Here is a 25,087-nt window from a genome sequence, read left to right on the forward strand (position 1 = left end):
CCGACATGGGGCTTAAACCTAGAACCAGGGGATCGTAATCTGAGTTGAAGGCAGTGCCACCCAGGCGCCCCCATTATGAGTTTCTTAAGGCCAAATTGTAGGAGTTTATTTATGACCATGAAATACCAGAGTCACATGTACATCTGAGGTCAAGGAATTCTCACGTGATATCTCAAAAAAAAAATGTTAGCAAGGAAGGAAGGAAGGAGTGTGTAATTTTTGGATAAATGGTATATCTGTCACAATCTACATCTTCAGGGTAATTAAGTGTTCTTCTAGATGTAGATTTCTTTTTGGTGGCATGTGTTTTATCAAATGTTTGTATTGTAACTTATTTACCAATTTTCTATAATTGAACATCTGGATTGTTTTCAATTTTTCATCATGATAATAAGTATGAGTTTATTATCTAAACTCAAAGGAAATAAAGACTGCTGATAAGGCTTCAGTTTTCAGCAGAGTATTTTATATATTTATATTTTTTATTATTTCTGGTATTAATTTTTGAAAGGAGATATTTTTCACCCCACTTGTATTTATTTGAAGACTCATGTGAAACTGATTCATTCATGGTTTCATACCTATTTATTTCTAGCATAACAATGTGTGCTTGTTTATGATCTCTATGTTCATTTTAGTACTTGTGAAACAGCTAATGGTTAGGTGACTTTATTTAGGAAAATTGAAGTGTATGGCCTTCTGAAGTTGCCACTCTTCATAAATTTAATATTTTTGACCAAATTTTGACTTATCATGGTTAATAAGATTTAGGGAATTCAATTAAAACTAGGTTAAATGAAATAAGGAGTAATAAACAGCATCATTAAATAGCTTTGTAGCTGAATTATCCAAACAGAGTTCATCTCTAGGCATAGTTTGTCCCCCATTAACAACTAATTCAAATGTCAAAGTGGATGGTTTTTACTTGAATTACAGGTTTCAGTTAATTGCATAATCACATTAAATATATTATTCCATTAAAATTGTATCTTTGTTATATCTTTTGGAGGTTTGAATGTAACAGCCAGTTGGATACTTCAAAGGAAGGAAATAGAACCTCATGATACTTTCACCAAGGCCAAGAATCCTAGCCTTGACCTTCTTCTTCTGCCTAACTCCTGCAATTTTTATTTCCACTTTAACTCACTGTTGTAAATTTTAATTTTTAGTTCCTTAAAACATCCTCATCTCAACTGATGTGCTTTATTTTATTTTATTTTCTAGAAAAGTCAAAAACTTCTAGAAAAGAAAAAGTCAAAGAACTTCTAGAAAAACTTCTAGAAAAGAAAAAAAAGGTTGTGGTATTAATTGGCTCTGATTAAGATTATGTGACTCTGGACTTAAGAAAATAAAATTCAAGGCCTGATTCTTTAGGCCCCGAGTCAGATGAATTCTTTTTTTTACTCAAATATTTCTTAAAGGTAACAACAACAACAACAACAACAAAAGTAATAAGGTAGACTTCTCTTTTTTTCAAAAATTCTTTTAAAATTTTGACTAATTTCAGGACCAAGTGTAAGAAAGAAACTTACATAAAAAGGAATAGAAAGTAATCTAGCATATAGACATGGTTAAAACTGTGTATCATTCCCAAGAAGAAGCTATCACAGGCAATTTGAGCAGTGGCTATGAGCAAGGACTCAGGAATTACACAGCTTTTTTTTTTTTTTTAATTTCCCTAAACATACTTCCATCAATATTACAAGGAACAGCCTTTGTTCAGATGTGTAATTATATCTGAGGGATGCATTTCTAGGTAGAATTGCTGAGTCAGGGGGATGGTCCATATAGAAATGTAATTGCTATTGCCAAATTACCCTCCAAAGGGATTGCGTCAGTCTGTAGCTCACACAGAGAGAGAATGGATGTGCTGTTTTCTTGTATATGCAATGCTACTGGGTGTTATAAAACATTATGACTTCGTTAGTTTGATAATGGAAAAACTGTGGTCTCTTTGATGGTTACATTATGTTTCTTTATGAATGAGATTATTTTCTTTTTAAAAGTCAAAGTAAATCTAAGCAGCCTTTCTTGGTGCTCCTGCATTCAACCTCAAAGTTTTATATGATATATATATTTAAAGATATAAAATACACAATGAATAATGCATACAGTGCTAGAAAAAGCATAAACACAACTAAAAATTTCCTTTGTTGTAATAATATTTATGAAATCATAAATAGCATTCATCAAATTTTAAGTCATTTAAACACTGGCTAAATTTTTTTTTTTTTTTTCCACTGGCTAAATTTTACACAACTATTATAAATTTTCATAAATGGACACCTATGCTTATGTTCTGCTTAAATGTCATACTTTACTAAAATATCTGAGACTGGCCAATTTTGAAACAATGCAAATCTTTCAGTGTTTTGGAAGTTTAATTTATTAAATGTCTTATCACTTCAAATTAAATTATAAATTTGATCTTAGTGGTAATATACCCATCTGGAGTATTTTTCCAAGAAACATTTGTAGTCATTAATAGAAAGAACATATGAAATGCTATTTTTCAGTAGTAGCAACAATGGATGTTGATAAAGTTTTGTTCAAATAATTTTGATTTTAAAAATAATATATTTCTGAGGTGACTAGGTGGCTCAGTTGGTTAAGAGTCTGCCTTAGGCTCATGAGGATTCAGCCCTGAGTCAGCAGGGCTCTGCTTCTCCCATCCCCTCCCTCCCCACTTGTATACACTTTTTCTCTCTCTCTCAAATAAATAAATAAAAATAATTTAAAATAATACATGTCTAATCAAAGTATTTGCTTGTCAAAGAGGCACTAATTATTATTTTTTTTAAGATTTTATTTATTTGTTCATGAGAGAGACAGAAAGAGAGACAGAGAGAGAGAGAGGCAGAGACACAGGCAGAGGGAGAAGCAGGCTCCATGCAGGGAGCCCGATGTGGGACTCAAACCCGGGACTCCAGGATCACGCCCTGAGCCGAAGGCAGGCGAGAGGCACTAATTATTGAGAAAATAACTAAAGTAGACTTATAGAAATACTTGTTTTCATAGTCTAGGAAATGAAAAATTTGAAAATAAGTTTTGCTTCAAAAATAAATAAAAATTTAGTTTATTTAAGGAGATAAATCAAGAGTCAAATTAAAGGAGCTGCTTGCATGGTCTTACCTATAATAATCTCTTTTTTTCTCAGCTAAAACCTTAGTTTCCCAAGCCTTCTGCAATTTCTAATGTGGCATTTATTATGAGTTTCCCACAATGCATTTAATAAATGGAGTTACAGTTTTGAAAAACAGGAACAGAATAAAAGTATTTTAAAGGCTACTTATCAGTTTCACTTGGAAAACTCCCCTGCCCCAGAACCAGAAGTCTTTTTAGCATTATTCAAATATGATGCTCTTTATTCTTGGAACATCCAGACACTCTTGACTGAACTATCTACATTTTCCTTATTTCTTTCCTCAGCAGTACCTCCATGCAAAGATAGGCATAGTATAGAAAAGCCCATGAATCTCTTATCTGCCTAATGTTTTCTGTGAGCATTATCAGTGAAACACTGGAAATAAAAAATGATTCAATCTGTTGAGTTCAGAAATTAGCTATGCATTTAATGGTTCTGTGGGATCCTATTCAGTGAGAATATTCAAGGCTTGATTTGTTAACAAAGGCTTGATTCAGCGAGACTTCCCATAGAAAACTGGGAATGTTAAAGCTAAGTCAACATCTTTATAAGAACACTAAAAGTTATCCCCAGAGCACTGGTAATTTCACATTCAGAGTTACAAATTTATTATTATCCATTAAATATAACTGGTATTTTTTCTCCAAATACTATTATGTCTTTCTCTCACTACTACCTGCTTCACTGTTTTCACTGGATCTTCATACTTTCTCTCTGTTAGAACATCCCATGTGTTGTGTAAATATGGAACCAACCACTTTCCTTATCTGGAACTGACAGGAACAGGGCTGTTTCTCTTGCTGGGGATGGCAAACTTTCTGGAAAGGGTCAGAAATATTTTTGACTTTGCAAGTCACATGGCCTCTGTTGCAAAAACTTAAGTCTGTCATTTTAGCTCAAAATTAGCCAGTGATGAGATGTAAACAAAGGGGCATGGCTGTGTTTTAATATCACTTTATTTACAGAAACAGGCAGAGAGCCATATTTGCTTGACCCAGGGGCCTTAGTTCACTGACCTCTGCTTCTAACGCAATACACTAAAGTAATAAATAAATTTCAAATCTTTTAAGAGAATTAGTAACTTTAAATTTAGGCTATTATGAGGATGTAAAGTAGGAGATCTGGAAACTTCTCCATATCCTGTTTCGCAGCCCAGTGGCTTAGAGCTTGTAGAGAGGAATTTGATATCTGAAAAAAGCAGTGCACTGGTTGAACACTAACTACAGCCATGCATTTTGTCAACATTTAGCAAATTTAGTAAAAGGGACACTGTGTTTACCTAGTCAACATCCCTTCCACCTTCTCGCCTTACTAACAGAGGTTGGATTTATTCGAGGGGGAGGGGGCCATATGCTTAGCTAAAAACCTGGATTCATTCACCATACTCCTTACTTAAATGCTAATATCATGTGATATCCTTCTAGAAAATGATATACAAGTGAAGTCTAGTTGGTGCAGCTTCCAAAAAGCTGTTGTTTATGGGACTTAAAAAAGCACAGAGTCACCTTTTGCCCTTGACTCTTCTTCCTTTCTACCTGGAGTACAGTTTCGATGTCTGATATTTCTTGGGTGTGTGGCAGCCAGGATGATAAAGCCACGTGTCTAAGTTGGAAGAAACTCAAAACTGAGAGGGGATTGCGCTGGGGCCTTTCTAGAGAAGGCGTAAGGACTGTGCTATATGCTTAAGCATAAATTCTTGGATTAGAGTAAAATTAACCTCATTGCATTAGGCCACTGCAGCTAAGTGTCTGATACACACAGCCCAACTGAACACTGGTATCTTTAGCTTTAAAATATCATCTCTATTTACTGTGTAAGAGTAACCCGATCCAAAATTCAATTTTACACCAGATTCTAATTTCATTAATGTATCATTTCTTTCTGTCTCTATTTTAATAGTTTCTTCTCAAAGACAGTTCAATTTGAAAATGGCATTTGGTTAGGAAATTGAAGAAACCTCAAAAACACTTTCCCTGTACTAAGACAGTCTCCATTTGCTGTATGTTCAGATTAAATAATTCTGCCTGCAATATTCTCAGCAGGTGTCACTGACCCTAAACTCAGGTATGAAAGAGTGAGGGTGAAGTAGAAATTGAAAGAGCTCTTAAAAATCAATATAATGTGAGGTGGTACAAGATGCCACAATATGAGGAGTTGCCCTTGAGAAAGCAGTGGGATAGCTGGATCAGAGTGCACCAGGTCACGTTTTCTTTAGGAACCGAGCAGGGAGCAGGTGACCATGAAGGAGGTGTATAATAGGGAAATAATGTTACAGAGCAGATAACAACTTGCTAATAAAGATGATATCGCGACAGCGACTGCACAATCTGCAGGAGGGCAGAGGTTTGCCGTGGGATTCTTGTAGGATTTCCTTTTTAGACTCTTAGGGCTTCAGTGCAAATCATTTATTTCCTAACACTTTTCCATAAAGGGTGTGATTAATTCTTTTGATCTTTAACAGATGAAATAGTCCCTTAAGGCCTTGATATGGGACTAGGAATGCCAGAGATAGAAATGAACCTACCAAAAACATACTTAACCCATTTGATACCTTATCACATTAACCCTTTGAGACCCTTTCTAACTCTACATTTTGACCCTTGGAAGTGTTTCTAAAAGACAAGGATTTGTAAACTTGAACATTTTTTTTTAGCATGAACAACACATTTTAAAGATAAATTATAAATAATTTACATACTAGACTATAAAAAATGTTTGAAGCATCTGACCCACTCTACTTTTTCTCTAAGGAGATAGTTGAAGTTTTAAGACCCTGTTAGATGAGGAAAAGTGTGTATTTTTTTGATCTACATTCTTGTATTTATTCACCATGGTTTAGACGGTGACAGAATGCATAATTATTTTTTGAAGTTTTATTAACTAAATATAAATCTAATCAGATGTTTACACAAGTCATTACCTCTAATTAATGAATTTCTATTTGTTCATTTCAGAAATGCTGGATTTCTCAAAACCTAGACATACGTTCTGCAGACACTTAATGGGAGTTAATAGTATTCTAATATGGTAGATGTTTTCTTATCATGCTGTGAACATGGTGAAGGGTGGGATTAAAAGCTCTTTGAATTTTACTACTAAGCCAGTTTTAAAAGCAATTTCCATTCACTCATAACCAAAGTAATTTCTTTATAATGCTGCTAATCATTTCACAACAATCACCAGAGATATTGATGTTGCTGTCTTATTGGCTATATTCTTGCCTGATATAACATGGCTCGCAAAAGTACTAAAAACTTTATGCCATGGTACGGAAAATAAATAAACCTACCATTAAAAATCCAATAAATGTGCATGCCTTGTATCACAACTGACTTGGATCTTGACTATAATAGCTAGAGGATGGAAGGAACTTCCCGGAAAGAATGGAAACACAAGAGCTATCTATTTGCTGTTTGAAGACTTCTCAGGGGATCCTGGGCATTGGAGGGGGATGGCATGGTGACTTGTCAGGGGCATACACCTTGCACATCTTAGTATATTCTCTCCTTAAGCCATGGAGGTTATCTCAGGTTATTTTGGATTATTAAATATTGTCTTTTATATGAACCAACATTTTCAGGTTATTTTAGTATCTACAGACATCCCCAAACTTACACTTGGAAAATGATGTCTTCAGACCTGGCCATATCTCTCCTGAATATTACACTTATCCAGTGTCAGAGTCCAGAAATGACTCCAACAAGGAGTCTCTGGATCCTAATTGTCAAAGCACAGTGGGCTGGCCATCAGCAATTAGGTTTAGAGTCTGGCAATTCCTATTACAGCAAGAATATGAAGAATCCTCCAGAAGCAGTTATAAAGTATTTAACTTAACATTTATGAAGAAATGGATGGAGGCTGAATATCTGCCCCAAGTTCATTTCTTCTCACCTATTATTTGCTCACTTGTGGTTCTTGGAGGAGTAAATTCTACCAGAGGGAATATGCTCAGGTGCATTCATTCCAGAACACAGCAGGGAACTCTTCCTGGTGAGTAGCCCAAACTGTATCTTCTGAGAAGATGGGAGACCTTAGGATATTTTAGTTCATCTCACTGTGTTTATATGGCTACCAGATCACATAAAAAATGACATGCAAAAAAGTTCCATTTCAACATGTAGAAGTCTTCTGAGAAATAATGACTTTTTATATAATTTAATTCTTGCATCTTGATCATATTTTTGTTCAAATTATGCCCTCTCCTATTTTATTTTAATTTTTTTGCCCTCTCCTAGATTATTGTTAATTATAAGTGTCTCCCAGATCATTTTGATAAAAACATTTCCAAACAATGAACAATATCTCAGAACTGGATAGACTTTTCATTTCATAAAATGAAACTATTATAAATGTCTAAAATTTTACATAAACTCTTCTAACTTCCCCTTGCTTTTATGAAGGTCAGACATCCTGTTTTCCAGTCACAGTTCTTTTCTTGGTGTCTGCTTTGGAGTGGATCATGCCATTTAACCTTCTATGTTTGTTTCTTCGTCTCTAAACTGAGGTTAATAATTTTGACCTTTTGCACTGGGGCTTTGCTCCTCTGTGAAGAAAAACATTAATGCCAGCAAAGTACTCTGGGATCTGTGGATGGAAGTGCAGGAATGGAAGGAATTGTTCTGTTTAAGGGAGGAAAAACGTGGATACACTTGAGTAAATCTGTTTCACACGTGCTGTTCTGCTCCAGCAAAGGTGAATGGGGCGTGGTTTCCAGAGTGGGCAGATGCTCACATGCATGGTCTGACTGATAGACAATAATATTGGGGATATTACCATTCAAAGCACATAGAGACTCACTGACCTGATCAATTTGCCTTTTCATTAATTTATTCACGGCTGAATTCCACTTGCAATGCGTGTGCCAAGCATTCATGTTGGCAGGTAGGGAGATAAAGATTGGTTAGTTTGTGCTCTTAAAATGAAGCTGAGAAAAAAATTAAATTCCAAATATTTCATAATTGTGTTTTAGCAAATAAATCTCCATAAGCCTTATGTTACTTTTTGTTGAGAGCAAATGAAATGCCTTGTGAAACTAGAGAAGATATGTGAGGACTGCTTTACTTCCTTTAACTTGACCCCTGCATCTGCCCTTTTATTAAATTGCTTTTGATCTGGGCAAAGACGATGGCAGGTAGCCTCTCTTCAGGACCAGGAAGACCATCTGTTCTGCAATTTCTCTCTTAAATTCCTTTACAAAATACAAGGATGTGAACTAGATGTCTCCATTTCTTTCTAGGAAACACTTTTACCCTCTTTCCTGATCGAGGTCCATTTTAGATAGTAGTAATACCCAAGAGCAAATAAGATTCATCAAAAAAGAGTCTGCCAAAAAATCATAATTGAATCTAAAATTTATAATTTTCTTCAGTAGTGAAAATGATGGTGCATTTCTGTTTACAGAAATTACATGTTTCAATTAAATATTACAAATTGGTCAAGACAAGGGTGAGGAACATACCCAGTATGCTTCCTTCTCCTATCTTCTCCTTTAGAAAAGACTACACCTACCAGTTCTGTGAAGTCCCCATGCAAACCACTCAAACACTCTGCTTTCAGTAAGAATATCAAGTGTTTTTAATGGCTCTCCATTGCCAAGTAAGTCAAGGGCTCTTCATTTATGCTGCTTCCCAAAGATCCCTTTTAGAAAAGATAACACCTACCAGTTTTGTAAAATCCAAATGAAAACAACTCAAATACTCTGTTTTCAGTAAGAAAATCAACCAAGTGTTTTTAATGGTTCCCCCATTGCCAGGTAAATCAAGGACTTCTATTTTTGCTGCTTCCCAAAGATCCATAAAATCTTTTTTTTTTTAAAACATTGTATTTATTTATTCATGAGAGACATAGAGAAAGAGAGGCAGAGACATAGGCAGAGGGAGAAGAAAGCTCCATGCAGGGAGCCTGATGTGGGACTTGATTCTGAGACTCCAGGACCACACCCTGAGCCAAAGGCAGACACTCAACTGCTGAGACACCCAGGTGTCCCAAGATCCATAAAATCTGACCATTGCTTACCTCTAAAAGTAATAATATTACATACTCATTGAGCATTTGCTATATATCAGGTGCTGTGCTCAGTGTTTTACCTTTATCAACTCAAATAATAATTCCAAGAACTCTACATGGTAAATAGTGATAGTTTGCCAAGTTACAAATGTGTAAACTGAAGTTAGGGAATAAGTAACCTTAGATACCCAAAGCTAGTGAATGACAGAGACAATATACAAATTCAGGTCTGACTGATTTCACAATCTTTCTCTTAACTCCTACACTGTGTTGTCTACTATCCAACACCTCTAGACATCAGACAGACACTGTTTTATTGCCTAATGATAGGGATTTTAGGTGCTATTCTCTGTCTTCCTTACTCCCCATCCCAGTGAGGCTCAACTTCACCTGCTCTAACCTATTCACCCTGAGTCCCTGCTGATAAGCAATGATTACTGGACTTTCTACAGTTCTTTGTAATTGTGTGAGGTAGCATTTTTTTTTTTTTTTCTGAAATGTGTTTGTCTTGTGCTGTTCTCAATAAGAACAGATCTACTCTATACCCTCAAAGAACTTTTTTTTTTTTTTTTCCAATTGGTTTGTTTTCTGTTTAAACAGAGGTAGATTACGGGCCATTATAATCCATGCCATTGTTTAAATAATTGGATTTTTATCAGAACAGGAGGAGAAAAGTAGAAACTTGGGAAAACTCAAGCTAAAATATGAGGTTGACAAAATATGCTCCCTAGATTCTTGGAAGTTTTCCTTATCTGTCCAGTTCTCTTTTCATTAGACAAATCAACTGTTGGAGGAGTCTCTTATAATAGGCATGATCCCCTTAGTGTAACCTATTCCAGATGTATAGTATTTGCGATTAGCATCCTGTTGTATTGTAGAAGGTCATTGAAAACAACTAATATAATTGTGGATTTAACTTTTTCGCCTTGCAGTTTTATCCATTTTTGCTTTGTGTATTTTGAAGCTTTGTTATTAGGCATAGAGACATTTAAGTTTATTTTGTCATTGTGATTTATTTACTCCATATCATTATGAAATAACCCTTTTATTCCTAGTAATATATCTGCTCTAAAATATACTCTGCTTGATAGTGATTGAGTCTCTTCAGCTTTTTTTTGCACTAGTGTTGACATAGTGTATCTTTTACTATTCTTTTAACCTGTTGTATCTGTATTTTAAAATTTGTTTTTGTGGTCAACGTATAGTTGGGGCTTACTTTTTAATCCAAACTGATACTAACTTTTCATTTCAGTGTTTAACCATTTACATTTAATTTGATTAGTGATATATTTATATCTTAATTGTTTGCTAAACCATTACATTTGCTATTTGTTTTATAACTGTCCCATCTATTTTGCCTTTCTTGATACTTTTTTTCTGCCTTCTTTTGGATCAAGTAAACATAATGATTTCCTTTTATCTTCTTTGTTATCCTATTGGCTAAAACTCTTTGTTTTATTATACTAATGGTTGCGATAGAACATATTGTGCACTTCTTTACTTATCACGGTCTGCCTTCACTTGTTACTCTACCATTTCATGTACTGAATAAGACCTTTCAACATATTTGTTATTTCTGCCTTCTCAGATTTTATGCTGTTGTTGTCAAACATTTTAATTATAAATTTGTTAGAAATTCTCGGAAACATAGTTATTATTTTTGCTTAAATTATCTAAATACATTCAAATATTAAGAAATATGTCTTATTTATCCTGTAGTCACTATTTCTAGCATTTATTCTTTTGTGTAGACATGCATTTCTATGTGGTATTATTTTCCTTTTGCCCATTGATATTCTTTAACATATTCTTTTTGTGTGCTCCTAAATTCTTCTAGTTTTTCTTGTCTTAAAATATCTTTATTTCATCTTCTTTAAAAAAAAAATATTTGTGGGGCACCTGGATGACTCAGTTGGCTAAGTGTCAGACTCTTAGTTTCAGTTCAGGTTATGATCTCAGGGTCATGAGACTGAGCCCCATGTTGGGATCCCTGCTCAGCACAGAGTCTGCTTGAGGCTCTGTCCCTCTCTCTCTGCTCCTCCCCCTGCTTATGTGTTCTCTCTTTCTCTCTCTCTAAAGGAAAATAAAGAAAACTTTTTTTTTAGAAAACTTTTTTAAAGAGATATTTTCACTAAACATAAAATTTTATTTTGAGTTTTTAATTTTCTTCAAGCAATTTAAATATGTTGCTCCATTGTATTGTTTCTCATTTATATTGTTTCCAGTAAGAATTCTTTTCCATCCTCCTCTTTGTTCTGTATAGGAATATGTCACTTCTCTTTAGATGTTTTCGAAAATTACACCTTTTTATTTATTTGGTTTTAAAAAATTTGATAACAACAAGTGTTGGTATAGTTTCTTGCACTTGAGATTTGGGGAAGATTTGTGGGTTTTTAGTCTTCAGGAAATTTGGATAATTTTCACCATTACATTTGCAAATATTCCCTCTCCCTTCTTCAGAGATTCCAATTGCACAATGGTTCAGTTGATCACCATCTTTTATCTACTTTTTGAACACATAGGACACAGTTAAAACTGTCCTAGTGCACTCTTCTGCCAATTCTAGCATCTGTTCAGTTCTGTATTGGTCTTTATTATTTTCTTCATTTTAGGCTGTACTTTCTTGATAATCATTGCATGCTTAGTAATCTTTGATTGGATGTTTATGTTATTAATTTTCTTTGTTTTTGATGAATATTTTTGTATTCTTATAAGTTTGTTTAAATTTGATTCTGAAATGCATTTAAGTTATTGCAGTCAGGTGCATACTTGTATTTCTTGCTTTTATAATTTGCTAGGCAAATCTAAATTAGTGCTCAATCCACAGAAAATTATTCTCTACTGAAGCAAGATTTCCCTGATTTTTTTTTTTTTTAAGTAGGCTTCATGACTGGTGTGGAGTGCAATGTAGGCCTTGTGCTTATGACCCTGAGATCAAGACCTGATCTGAGATCAAGAGTTGGACACTTGACTGAGTCACTCAGATGCCCCAAGATTTCCTTGAATTCTAAACTCAATGTCGCATGAGTTTTTCCAGTTTTGTTGGTGAGAACAGGCACTATTCCTTAACCTATATGAATGCTAGGTATTGCTGCCATTAATTCTTTCAGGTGGCCCTTTTCTTGGATTTGAGTAATTTTCTCACTGCAATTCAGTACACTGAAAATTTGAGGGGATCCCTCTGTAGATCTGTGGAGTTTGTTGCTGTGCAGCCTTCAGCATTAAGCATTTATTAAGCCAAATCTGTGGCTAGATGTCTTTAAACAAAATCTCTTCCAGTTTTCTGTGTTCCTTAAATGCATTTTAACTTTACTGACTTCCTTAACACAACAAATCTCAACCTCCCCAGTCTGTCTTAACTTTTCCTGTATGCTTCGAAAGCATCTTGTGTCTACCGCTATTAAGAAACTAAACACTAGCTTATAAAAATATCTATTCACCCATCTGTCTCCCTTGAAGGGAAAATTATTGATTTGACAATTTTATGTCCCTATTATATGGTAGTAGTTGACAGTATTTGTTGTTGGATGAATAAGACAGAATTCTCAATCATTTCTATAACTCAGAGATAGAAGTACAGTCTTAGAATCTGGGACACTAATGGAAGAAATAAGAGGTGTACCTGCAAGTTTCAAAGAAGTTTCCAGTCAAGTGTCAGTTATGAGTAAATTAATAAATTTCATCTCCTAGGCTATTTAGGTTTTACATACAAGTAATATCAAACATTAAATAAATATAGAGTATTTATGTGGGCTCTTAAATTGTGTAGAACAATTTCCAAAAGGTCTTTGCTTACAAGGCAAGCTTTCACTTCAAAAACTAGATTATTATTATATGGAGTCTGAGGAAGTGTGAGTAGGAGGATAAGTAAGAATGGAGATTTTAAAAGCCTTTCTCCCTTCTGGCCAAGGCTCTCTTAACACTTAGACATTCTGCATTTATCAGCTCTAGAGAACTGTTGATCTTTTTTAACACATGGGCCATCATTTTATTTCTTGAAATTTTCTGTTATTTAAAAGCTTCTGAAGCACTTGTCAAAAATTGAATTCAGATTGACTCCACTATTCCCCCTGTAGCTATTGATAGTTCTATGAATCTCTCTCTCTCTCTTTTTTAAATTTATTTATTGAGAGCTGGAGGGAGGGGCAGAGGGAGAGGGACAAAGAGCAGACTCAAGCAGAGTGCAATGCAGGGCTCCATCTCATTACCTTGATTTCCTGACCTGAGCTGAAACCAAGAGTTGGACACTTAACCAACTAAGCCACTAGGCACCCTTTGTTCTTTGTGCTTAGAATATTCTCTCTTTGAAAAGTTCGTCTTGCCTCCTTCTTTAGATACTTAGCCAAGATGTGGTTATCTGGCCACCATTTCCCATAAGCATGTCCTCTTTCAGGAAAAAGCTAATGATCATTAAAATTGGGGCTCTAGCTTTATGGTGGGCCACAGTCCAGTACAGCATTATTACCTCACTTGAGAGCTATGTGGTTTTTGCCATTCCTGGGAAATATCGCCTATCCCTGATTTGGAAAATGAAAATAAATGAGTATAGATTTCAGACAGTTTAAAATCATTTTGTATTGGTTAAGAGAGGCTAATGTTCAAATATCTTCTCAATTCAGGATTAAGCACCAAACTTCAAGATGCTCATTTGATTGTAGTTGTTTCTCAATTTGTTCAATGTCATTAGGTGTGCTTAGTGGACAGTTCTGAGGTGGAAATCCAAACAGGTAATGAGTAACATCCAATTTCCATGTAAGCCAATTGTTTTAGAGAAAGCATTAATTAAAAGAAGTGGTAGGTTAATTTAAATCAAGCAAGGCCAAGCATCTATCTTGAGCTTATGTCCCTGACCCATTTTTATCTTCTGGATACAATATAGAAATCTGCATTGGATAAATAACTCCACCAGGAAAAAATTAGTTAAGGATCACATTTAGAGCTTTGAACTAAATCTTTCACATTAACAGATGCTCTTAAATGAAACAAGCTCATTTCATCAAGTGTATTTAATAGCATCAATTTTCATGAATAAGAGTAAGTGTATTTTACAAATGAGAGGACCAGGGGCAGTGGTGAGAGGAAAGTTCACCCTGTAACCTCCTCTCCCTTCATACCCCTTCATATTTTTCCACTTATATTTCACGGGCACCTAAATGATTGCAGATATGTAGCTAGGGTGGTTCCAACAAGAACTGGGGTCCAACTTGGCCACACATTTCTATGGTGATTGTGACAAGCTTTGATAAATAAGCCATTTGCCAACTAAATGTATCTTAAAGAGGAGAATAACATTGATGGAAAAGGCACTTTTTACTCTATCCAGAAAATCACCTCTGTACCCAGGACAAAGTTTAATAAAGAGCCTCATGGATGGAAAAATTATTGCTTATTTATATACCCTTTCTGTTTTTCTTTTCTGTCCATAGAGACTGAAGGAATTAAAGCAACGAGAATTTGCTCGAAACGTAGCTTCGAAGTCATGGAAAGATGAGAAGAAACAAGAAAAAGCTCTTAAACGGCTTCACCAGCTGGCTGAATTAAGACAACAATCTGAATGGTAAGAATTAGAGGTTTCTTGGATCGTTCAAAACTGTTTTCAATCATTGGGGAAATGTCTAAGATGAATTTACTTGATTCACTGTTACAATGTAAACAAATTATGATTTATCAAAAGATATGTTTAAGGGGAAATGTTTTAGTAGTTAAAAGCTCATAAATTAGCTACTTTGGTATCTAAATTTTTTGTTTCCCAATATTGTTAATTTTATGTGCTCTTTAATTAAATAAAGATTCTAATAAGCTAGCACTTATTCTGTCCAGTTGATTTAAATGGTACCATATAGTTCTTCAGTAATAATTTTAAGTTTTATAATAATAATTTTAAAAACCATATGTAAGAGTGCATCTTTTGGGGGAGGAAATAAATCTACATTTCCCTGTACACACCTGAATCTCAAATAAATAGCACTACCATTGTCCGGATGACAAAAGATGTAATTAATGCAGTTAAATTTACCACAGCATGTCATTTAAATTGATAATTAAAACACATGTTATACTAATATATTCTTGTAGCTGAAAAATAACTGTTTTACGTAAGCTTGGAACTGCTGAATGTTTCAAAGTGAGGAGATTGTTACCTGGAACTCAATTAAATTTTCAGGTTGTGATTTGTGTTCATATGAATCATAATGTAGAACATCTAATGTAGCTAATTAATGCAGTTGACAGGAACCTGGCCAATTGTGAAATTTATAGCTCTGTGCCACAATTTAAACCCCTGTTGTTGAAATGAAAAACAATATGCATAAGTTTGGGAATGAATGACTTGAATTATTGAGCATCATAAAATATTAGACCTCAGATTTGATTCTAAGAAAATATTTACTTTAAGGATCAACTGATGAGTTAAATTATATTCATGTATTTGTGCCACTCTCTTAGAACAATTTAATTAATTTATCAAAATACATAAAAGATAATCATATTAAAAATAAGAGAGAAATGTAATATAAAAGAAAAATAAAGTTGAAAAAATATCTGTCCAGAAGTGAGGTTAACATAAAAAGGTATGCTCTGAGGTCCTCTGCGATCAAAGAATCAGGACATGAAACTGGTACTGAACTTTCTACCTGCCAACACAATGAGGATCTCATGTTATTCAAACACACTGTCAATAAGATCTCAGACAGTCCTTGTGAAACAGAACTCAGAAGGAAAATCTAATGAAAATTATGGTAGCATGAAGGAAAAAAATCTGAGGAATATGTTAATTATTGGATGACTTACGGTATTATTGTAAGATTGCAAAAAAGGGCAAACCTTATTGTAGGGAGACAATCTTCAGGTAGGTCCTTTAAGGCCAAACAACAAAAAATCTGAGTAGCCTTAATAAACATAACTTCGATTATTTTATTAGTAGAAAGTTGTCACACTTCTGCATTTTTACTTACCCATTCCATATTTTCCTTTGGGAGAAGTAATGGTGGTGATGGTTATGATGCTTTTGTTTAAAAGTTCTGAGTTTGCAAAGCTACCCATGATGTGTCTTTCAAATTAAAAACATATTAAAATTGATTAGATTGGGGTTGAGCTGAAAATCATATTAAGTAAAAAAAAAAAAAAGAAAGAAAAAAAACCCCACATACTAAAGCACATACCTTTATAGAATAGACAGGCTCTTTAGGTTCCATTTTTTTATTTTTTATTTTTTGCATTGTTAGGGAAACAATAGGTGTCTAGCTTTCCACACACAGTAGTTGGAATTAGGAAAATTACTGCACTCTTTTCTTCTACCTGCCATCTGCCCTCCAGCCAATTATTCTCTTTGCTTAAGCAGCCTCATGGCCTAGGGAAGTCACTTAATAGAATTATTTAATATTTTCATGTTGGCAGCTGAATTGAAAAATGAAAGTAAAGAATAAAATTAAAAAGAAAAAAATCATCTGTATTACTACCCCTCTCCTGAACCACCTTTCTCCGTCCATTATTCTCACAACAAAGGCTTCTACGTAGGATGATGAAGATAACAAGAAAATTCTTCTATGACCCTATGGAGAAGAGAAGAGAATTTCCTAGCTGTACAAATATTCAAATTGAACTGCTGAAGAAAAGAATAGCAGAAAACTTGTAATAAATCTTATAAAGGGCACTCAACTTTGGCCATCTCTTGGGTAATTCAACCCAGCCTGGTTCCTCAGGTTGGAGATGGAGAGTCATTCTGTTTGTAAGCTTTACTATGTGTAAATTAAAGTATATGAACATTTTTCCAAATTTCAAAAATCATACAATCATTGACTCCGAAAATATGGAATTCCTTATATATGAGCTGGATAATGTGGGGCATTAGCATATTGCATCATTTAAAGAAATTATGTTGTTTTAAATGTCTTGTTTCCTGTTTAGAAAGTATATTTTGCCCAGAAGATAATTAAATTGTGCATATGTTTAGTCACCAAGAATTAGAATTTTGGGAGAGCTATTAGAATGGACAATCTATTAATAAGAGTGAAGGGGTACCTGTATATCACTTTTAAAAATCATAAATAAATACTTAGGTAAAAAACACAAAAAGAAACTGAAGAAAGTTCTAAAGAAAGGAGTAAAATCATAAATAAGGGTATAACCATAAAAGTTAAACCTTTAATTATGCTAAAAGGCATAAACTTGTATTAAGATAATAGAATTGAAAAACCACAAAGATAGAAAATTAGGATTTTCCAAAGAGAAAAAGTAAACTAGATTTAAGATAAGGGTATTTAAAGTTTAGAAAGCAATGAGATAAAGAGTCTAAAGCATAAACATTAGAGGTAGAAAAGATTAATAATGAGGGTAAAATGCTAAAACTTGTGAAAAATATAATCATAAATGTAGATTGGATTATAGAGTGAGAACAAGAATTGAGGACAAGAGCAAAACATACAGAAACCATAAGAGTAAAGAGGATTACAAATATCTGAAAGAATATAAAAGAAAGAATCTTACACATTAGAGAGATAAATGGTAAAATAAAACAGCAATACAGAAAATAATGTTTAGACTAACATAAATCAAAGCAAGAAAACATGCAAAACAGCACCAGGATAATAAGCAAAAATGTTATTAAGGGAAAAATAGTGAGCGATAATATAAAATAGTAAAAATCTGAGTCATAATGGAATCATGAGAAGCAGAATGATAATATCCATATACCAGGCTTTTGAAATAATTTCTACTAAATGCAAATTATATCAGATTAATTGATGTTCCTAGAAAAGGTTACTTAACAGAAATATAGCTCCTATTTAATCTGAAGTGTCTCTCTGGCACTGAGGCAAAATCCAGAGCTGCAGATGTCTCTGGTCTTCATCCTTCTATGCCCAGACTGTAGGCACTCTAAAAGACCAATAACTATAGTTAATCTCTGTGCTTTCTATTCTCCTTTATGTTTGAAAGAAATATTCAGTAAGCCATACTCCATCTTAGGCTGTTCCCTTTCTTTCTTTTTTAAAGTTTTTATTTAAATTCTAGTTAGTTGGGGCAGCCTGGGTGGCTCAGCGGTTTAGCGCCGCCTTCAGCCCAGGGCATAATCCTGGAGACCCGGGATCGAGTCCCACATCGGGCTCCCTGCATGGAGCCTGTTTCTCCCTCTGCCTGTGTCGCTGTGTCTCTTTCTCTCTATGTCTCTCATGAATAAATAAATAAATCTTTAAAAAATAATAATAAAAACATAAATTCTAGTTAGTCAACATATAGTGTAGTATTGGTTTCAGGAAAAGAATTTAGTGATTCATCACTTACATGTAACACCAAGTACTCATCATAACAACTGCCCTATCTTAGAGTGTTCCTTACCATTCTTCATATTAAATATGCCTAAACACCTTCTATAAAGAGAATCTTTAAAATGATTGTTTAAAAAAGAAGATTAATGTGATGAGGAAAAAGAAAATTTTCATTATGAAACAGTTACTGGAAATTTTTAAAATTTATTCTCCATGAGATTCAAAGGAAGGCTATAATTCTAAAGCTACAGCTATTGGTTTATGAAGAAGGAACAATCTGAAATTATTAAAGAGTGAATGGTGGCTAAAGCTATTGTAAATTAAAATCCATTTGGGCATAGTAAATGACAGACTGGATATTGTAAAAAAAAAAAAGTTAAATCAATAAAATAGAAATTAAAAACAAGGACTTCTTTCTGAATGAGAGAAATAGACTGAAGATACTTGAAGTGCTGAGATAAATAATAAGATCTAAAAACTATATTCAGGAGAGCCAATACACTTAACATATAAATTCCAGGATGAAAAGCCAAGACAGGGAAAAAAATAATCAGAGAAATCAGAGAAGAAAATATAACTGAACTGAAGAAGTTGAATTGAAAGTGCCCAGGAGTATCAGCAAAAATTGACCCAAATAAATCTATCTGTAACTATGGTCTTGGGAAAATACTTATATATCATATATATATATAAGTATATATCACATTTTATATAAAATATAAATGTAACAAAAATATATCCTAGATAGTAAATATAGTATAAATACATTATAGATTAGAAATATAATAAATATATATGTGAAAAGAAAAATTGCAAAATCATACAAGTGCACCAGTGAATTCATTTCAAAAATAAGTAAAAGGATGTGAATTAAGTATCTTTCTACGATATTAAACACATAAACAGGATGAAGCAAAGTATATGCAATTTGGTGGACAAACGGAATATATTCCAGAGTTGTACGCTGATTGGCCAAATAGTCATAAGTGAAGGCAGCAAGAAAGAATGTCTCAGAGAAATGCTCAGAAGACACACATCTCCATTGGAATTGAAGCCACATATGGAAAAGATATCATTTATTTCAGTATTATATACTCAGATAATAAATAGCTGAATCAAAATCAAATAAAAATCTAAACTAGAAAAAAGCAAATGCACATATCCAAGCATGTGGTAAAAGAAAAGGAAAATGAAAAGAAAGCCCAATCAAAGCAAAAGATCAGATAAAGGATGTGATTTGTGTTGCTCACCCTCCCAGAAGACCTTGTTTTGTAGTAGAGGTTTTAAGGTAGAACATTAAAGAGACCATTTTAATCTAAAGAGTTTCATCTCCTATGTGTACTGCTGTTTCCAATTTTCTGATTGAATTACTAATTTAAGCTCAGCAGAATGAATAAGCTTTACAAAGCTGTTAAAAGATCAAACATATACATGCAAAAAAGGTAGAAAGAAAGTATTTTTGTGAGGAAGATGCAAAAGAAAAATTTCAAAATAATTGAAGATATGGAGATGGCTTGCAGATGTGTGTTATTTTATTATGCATTTGTTATAATTGGTCAAAATAGTGACAAGTCATGAAGAGAGAACTTGCCACATTGTTGGGAAGGGAAGGAAACTTGAAGGAATTTTAAAACTGAGGCAACAAAAATTATAAACGGGTAGTGCTTATATAAAAAGGCAAATTAAGCATATATTTTTATACCTTGGAAATGACTTTTAATTTCATTTAATTTCTTCTTTAACGTGGAGTCACCGATTGAAAAACTCTTTATTAAAGAATGTTACGGATAGGTTCTGCAGGACATATATTGGGCTATAAATGCAACACTTTGTTTTCTTTTGCAGCACTTGCATAAGATACTCACCTGCTATTGCTTCTTGCTGATCTCAAAAGAACATATTTAAGTGATGCATTTTAGAAATAGCCACTATGAAACATAGACGTACTGAGTTGTACAAACACAGCGAAATGGTTATATTACAATTGACCTAGTTCATAAATAGCATAACTCATCATACACACTAAGAAATGTTCACATATAGATAAGATTTCAAATCTAACATCTTAATCACTTAAATATTTATTGTATTTACAGTGTTTCTGGAAATGGACCAGCATACAAAGCTCCCAGGGTAGCCATAGAAAAGCAACTTCAGCAAGGAGTCTTTCCAGTTAAGAATGGCAGAAAGGTATCGTGCGTGAAGAGTGCTCTTCTCCTTAAAGGAAAGAATCTGCCCAGAAGCATTTCCGATAAACAGCGGTCCACCATGCAAAATCGACACCAGTTACAAATGGACCGACATTATCTATTCAGAAATCGGATACCACAGACCTCTTCGGATCTCAGCAATGCAAATCACAGGACAGGAGTATCATTTTCTTTTTCCAAAAAAGTGCATCTAAAATTAGAATCATCAGCGTCAGTTTTCACTGAGAACACCGAAGAAACCCATGAGTGTAACAAGTCACCCATCTATAAAGCAAAACAAACTGCAGAGAAATGCAAGTGCCGCAGGTTTGCAAATGAGGATACATATCCCACTAAGGAAAAAAATATAAACATCACACCAAGCCATCTGGAAAGCGTCTTACACAATACCTTCTCCATAAGCTCTCAAATCTTGCAAGGCAAAAATGACCCTATTGATGAAACACTAGAAGATTCGATTGGCATTCATGCTTCATTCTCTAAATCTGATATTCATCTTTCAGATGTGGATTTTCCTCCTTGCAGCAGAGAAAAAGAAACTAGAAGTACATTGAAGAACACTTCAGAAAACTGCATAAATCACTCGTGCCAAGCAAATGCTTCCTCCAGCCCACCAAACATTTACAAGCACAGCAATGCCAGGGTATTTGAATATCTGGATGAGTTTCCATCACTGGAGCCAAGTGAGCAAAACAGTACAGTTCATCTGGATCCCAGCTCCAGAATGGAGAAGAGAGAAGAATCTTTAGAGGAAACAGAAAGAGTTAGGAAAAATGTACAGAGGCTTGTAAGGGAAGCATGTCCCCATGAAGTGAAGTCTAAACCATTGCCTTTTCTCCATGTACAAAGTAAGGATGGCCACACCACTCTCCAGTGGCCTACAGAACTTTTGCTCTTTACAAAAACAGAGCCCTGCATCTCTTATGGATGCAACCCATTGTATTTTGATTTTAAGCTTTCTCGGAACACAAAGAGTGACCACGATTCAGAAGACCTAAAAAAAGAACTGATTAAGGAGCCCTCGGAAGTGAAGACAACAATAGACAGCCAAGTCTCAGGTTTAATCAAAGACCAACAAGAATTGATCCAAGAAAATGATCAATCTCTGAAACCAAAGATGATGATAGCTAATCCAGATTGGGAAAGTTTCGAGAGAAAATGTAATTTGGGCTACAATGATTCTGAGCCAAACATGAGTCAACATAATTGTAATACAAGCGATTTGGAAATGAAAAATCCTGAAGTGCCTGCTTACCTTGATATGTCTCTAAGGAATTGTGTAGGAAACAGTAATAATAGTGATAATGAACTCAAGGCGTCCTCAAGGACCCATTGGCAAAGCTGCCAGAGGGTGGTTCTAAATGATGCAAACGAGGGCCTTGCTTTTTCTCCCTACATCTCTAGGACTAAAAAACCAAAACTGATCCCTTGCGATCCTCATTCGGATTTTGAAGATGCAAATCAATTCACTTGGAATTCTAGTCCTTACCCAGTAAGGGGTCGCAGTGATCATGGGAAGGACTTTAGAGTAATTCTGAACAGTAACCACATCAGCATGACCAGCAGGGCTTCTGGATGTAGAAACCAAACTTACAAGAGAAATTCTCCAAAATTGACTCTGAATAGACTTTCTAGCCCCTCAGACACATGCCCTGGCAGCACATCCAGCTTGAGAAGTACTTGTTCAGGTCATAAGTCCAGGGGTAATGGCAGAGGTAATTTGCTCTACTTTTGTAAAAGGGAACGCAACTCCGTTGAAAGGCACGATGGGAGACACCAAAAGCACAGCTGCCTCTGCCTGTCTGAGGAGATGGCAAAGAGCACCTGCCTGCCATCTGAAATACAGAGAGATAGGAACTTCCGATTGTGGGAATCCCTTAAGAAGGAAAAATACTCAAAACACAGATACGGCCGCTGCAGAGAAAGATCTAAACCGGGCAAAAATCAGCAGCAGTTTTCAGGGCCCAAATCCAGGAGACTCACCCACTGTGACTCCAGCTCACAGATGTCCTGTTCTGGGAACAGTGAAGAACCACCAAATTGCCAGGGACCTCAGCTCGGCAGATTGGGCTCTTGCTCCAGAGAGAGTACGTATTGTTTAAATAAAAGTGAGAGAAGTCAGGAGTCTTTGGACAGCCCTCACATTTGTGACCTGGGAAAAGTAAAATCCACGCAGCATAACTCGGGGAATGTGAGCTGCCGTCTAAGGACCTGTTCCAGCAGCCCTGCAGAAGCCGCGGAGTTGACAGAAGGAGAGAGGGCCCCCCTGACAGCCAAAAGCCTTTTAGAAAGAGTCCAAGCCAAGAGGTGTCAGGAACAATCGACTAATTTTGAGGTCTCTTCCAAGAATCATAAAAACGAATCAGAGGCTCATTCACAAATTCAGTGCACAATTCAGTTCGCACCACTGGGCCGTAAGGGACCAGCACTGCCTTTGTCTGACAAAACACAGAGCGCAAGCAAAAAAAGAAAGGGTACAGGCGGCGCCGTTCAGTGGACTGCAGAGAATGCCAACGTCCAAAGTCCACAGACAAATGATTTCGCCGTTTTAGTAGATCCTGATTGTGGTAACCACCTTTCTAAAGGTAAGATTCATGCAGTAGCAGATTCTCAGCCACCAAACACGAAAAAGAACCCAGTGACAAAAGAACAAGTAAAACCTTCAATTGGCGAAGTCCAACATATCATTCAAAGCCGTGGCCCGGTACCGAACGATGTCCCTGGTGCTTTTCCGTCTAATAGATATACTGGTGTTACCGATTCAACAGAGACCAAAGAGGACCCAATAAATCTCGACTTGCAGGATGGAAGCGTGCATGTGAATCATGTACAGGGGGCTGTAAACTCTTACTGTGACAGAACTATGCAGAAGCATGACAAAGTAGAAGATGAACCAGAAGCGTGTCATAAATCTAGCTCGCCCCCTTTAATCCAACAGCCAATCACTTTTTCTCCTGAAGAAATAGATAAATACAAGCTCCTACAGCTGCAAGCCCAGCAGCACGTGCAGAAACAGCTCCTATCGAAGCATCTTCGAGTGTTGCCTGCTTCCGGGCCCACTGCCTTCGCCCCGGCCTCGGCCATCCAGACGGTCCCAGTTCACCAGCACACTTCTATCACCACCATCCACCACACGTTCCTGCAGCATTTTGCTGTTTCTGCTTCCTTAAATTCCCATGGCAGTCCCCTCCCCATAGCTCATCTGCATCCCCTCTCCCAGCCACACTTTACCCCATTTGCATTTTCACCTCTGACTCCAGCCATCATCCCGGCCCACCCTACTTTCTTAGCGGGCCACCCCCTGCATCTGGTCACTGCTGCTCCCTTTCACCCACCTCACATCACACTTCAGCCCCTGCCCTCGGCGGCATTGATCCCGGCATTGTTTGGCCCTCACTTAAACCCAGCCACGGCTTCTATCATCCACTTGAATCCTTTAATCCAACCAGTGTTTCAAGGTCAAGATCTTTGCCATCATTCTTGCTCCAGTCAGATGCAGCAGTTAAATGGAGTGAAAGAGGCCTTAAATATATCAGCACACTTGAACTAATAGGTGTCAAAGCCCCTCTTGTGGATAAATAAAGCAAATTGTCACTACCTACAAAATGATCTATTTAAAGTGGTCTGATTGTTATTAAGATTTGAAATATTGGTGCCAATTCAAAATGTGACCAGTATATAAATAGAAACTGAATTGCCAATATCAAAATACGAGCATTTTAAGGATTTCTTTTAACTCGCATAAATAACAGAACAAATTGAAAATAATTTTGTGGAAGGGTAGGGGAAAACCTGTTAAAGATCTGTTTGGATGAGTTCTCACATAATGTTATTTTAAACTGATAACAGAAAAAAATTCAGGCAGATCATTGATATTACAAAGAAAATCAAATGGAACATAATATTGTATGTTCTAGGTGTTTGTTGAGTGAGTGAATGAATGAATCGCACATTCGCTTTTATGCATCAGATAGTAATGAAAGGCCAGTGAAATAAACTGCTTATTAAAACTAACTCCTATGGTTAACTACTGACTGAGCTTTCAATCAATATACTCTGTTTCAATCAAAATAATTTATATTTTCATAGGAAATAAAAGATGGCAAGCAATTTTCTGATTAATTCAAGTTAAAAACTACTCTTAAGTGAAAACCAATCTTTACACAGATTGTATTGAGTTTCCGTGAAAAATTGGGTCATCTTCATTTCACACACATCTATGTTAAGGGAATTTTGTAACTGTAAGAATAACCAACATCTAAAATTAAGAATGTTTAATTTTTGTATAAGAAAACATATATAAGCTATCATTAGTATTTGATAATGCAAAATAAAAAATAAAATATATTCAACAACATTTTGAATATATTGGTTAATCTTTCAAATATTACGGGGACTGAAATCATAAGTTTTCTTTATTCTTCTACTCAAGAAATCTTACCATGTTCCGCCAATATTATGTA

The 25,087-nt window shown here is 35.3% G+C and overlaps 1 protein-coding gene across 1 annotated transcript in view; it reads left to right on the forward strand.

Annotated features, from left to right (window-relative positions):
- Positions 1 to 24,884, forward strand: part of ZNF804B (zinc finger protein 804B) — a 488,693-nt gene extending 463,809 nt beyond the window's left edge. The window contains exons 3-4 of the mRNA XM_041728240.1: positions 14,578 to 14,708; positions 20,511 to 24,884. Of these exons, the coding sequence (XP_041584174.1) occupies positions 14,578 to 14,708; positions 20,511 to 24,174 (3,795 nt within the window). The 3' untranslated portion in view covers positions 24,175 to 24,884. The remainder of the gene's footprint in view (positions 1 to 14,577; positions 14,709 to 20,510) is intronic.
- Positions 24,885 to 25,087: the final 203 nt, after the last annotated feature.

This window comes from Vulpes lagopus, chromosome 13 (assembly GCF_018345385.1).
Source record: "Vulpes lagopus strain Blue_001 chromosome 13, ASM1834538v1, whole genome shotgun sequence".
Lineage (NCBI taxonomy): Eukaryota > Metazoa > Chordata > Mammalia > Carnivora > Canidae > Vulpes > Vulpes lagopus.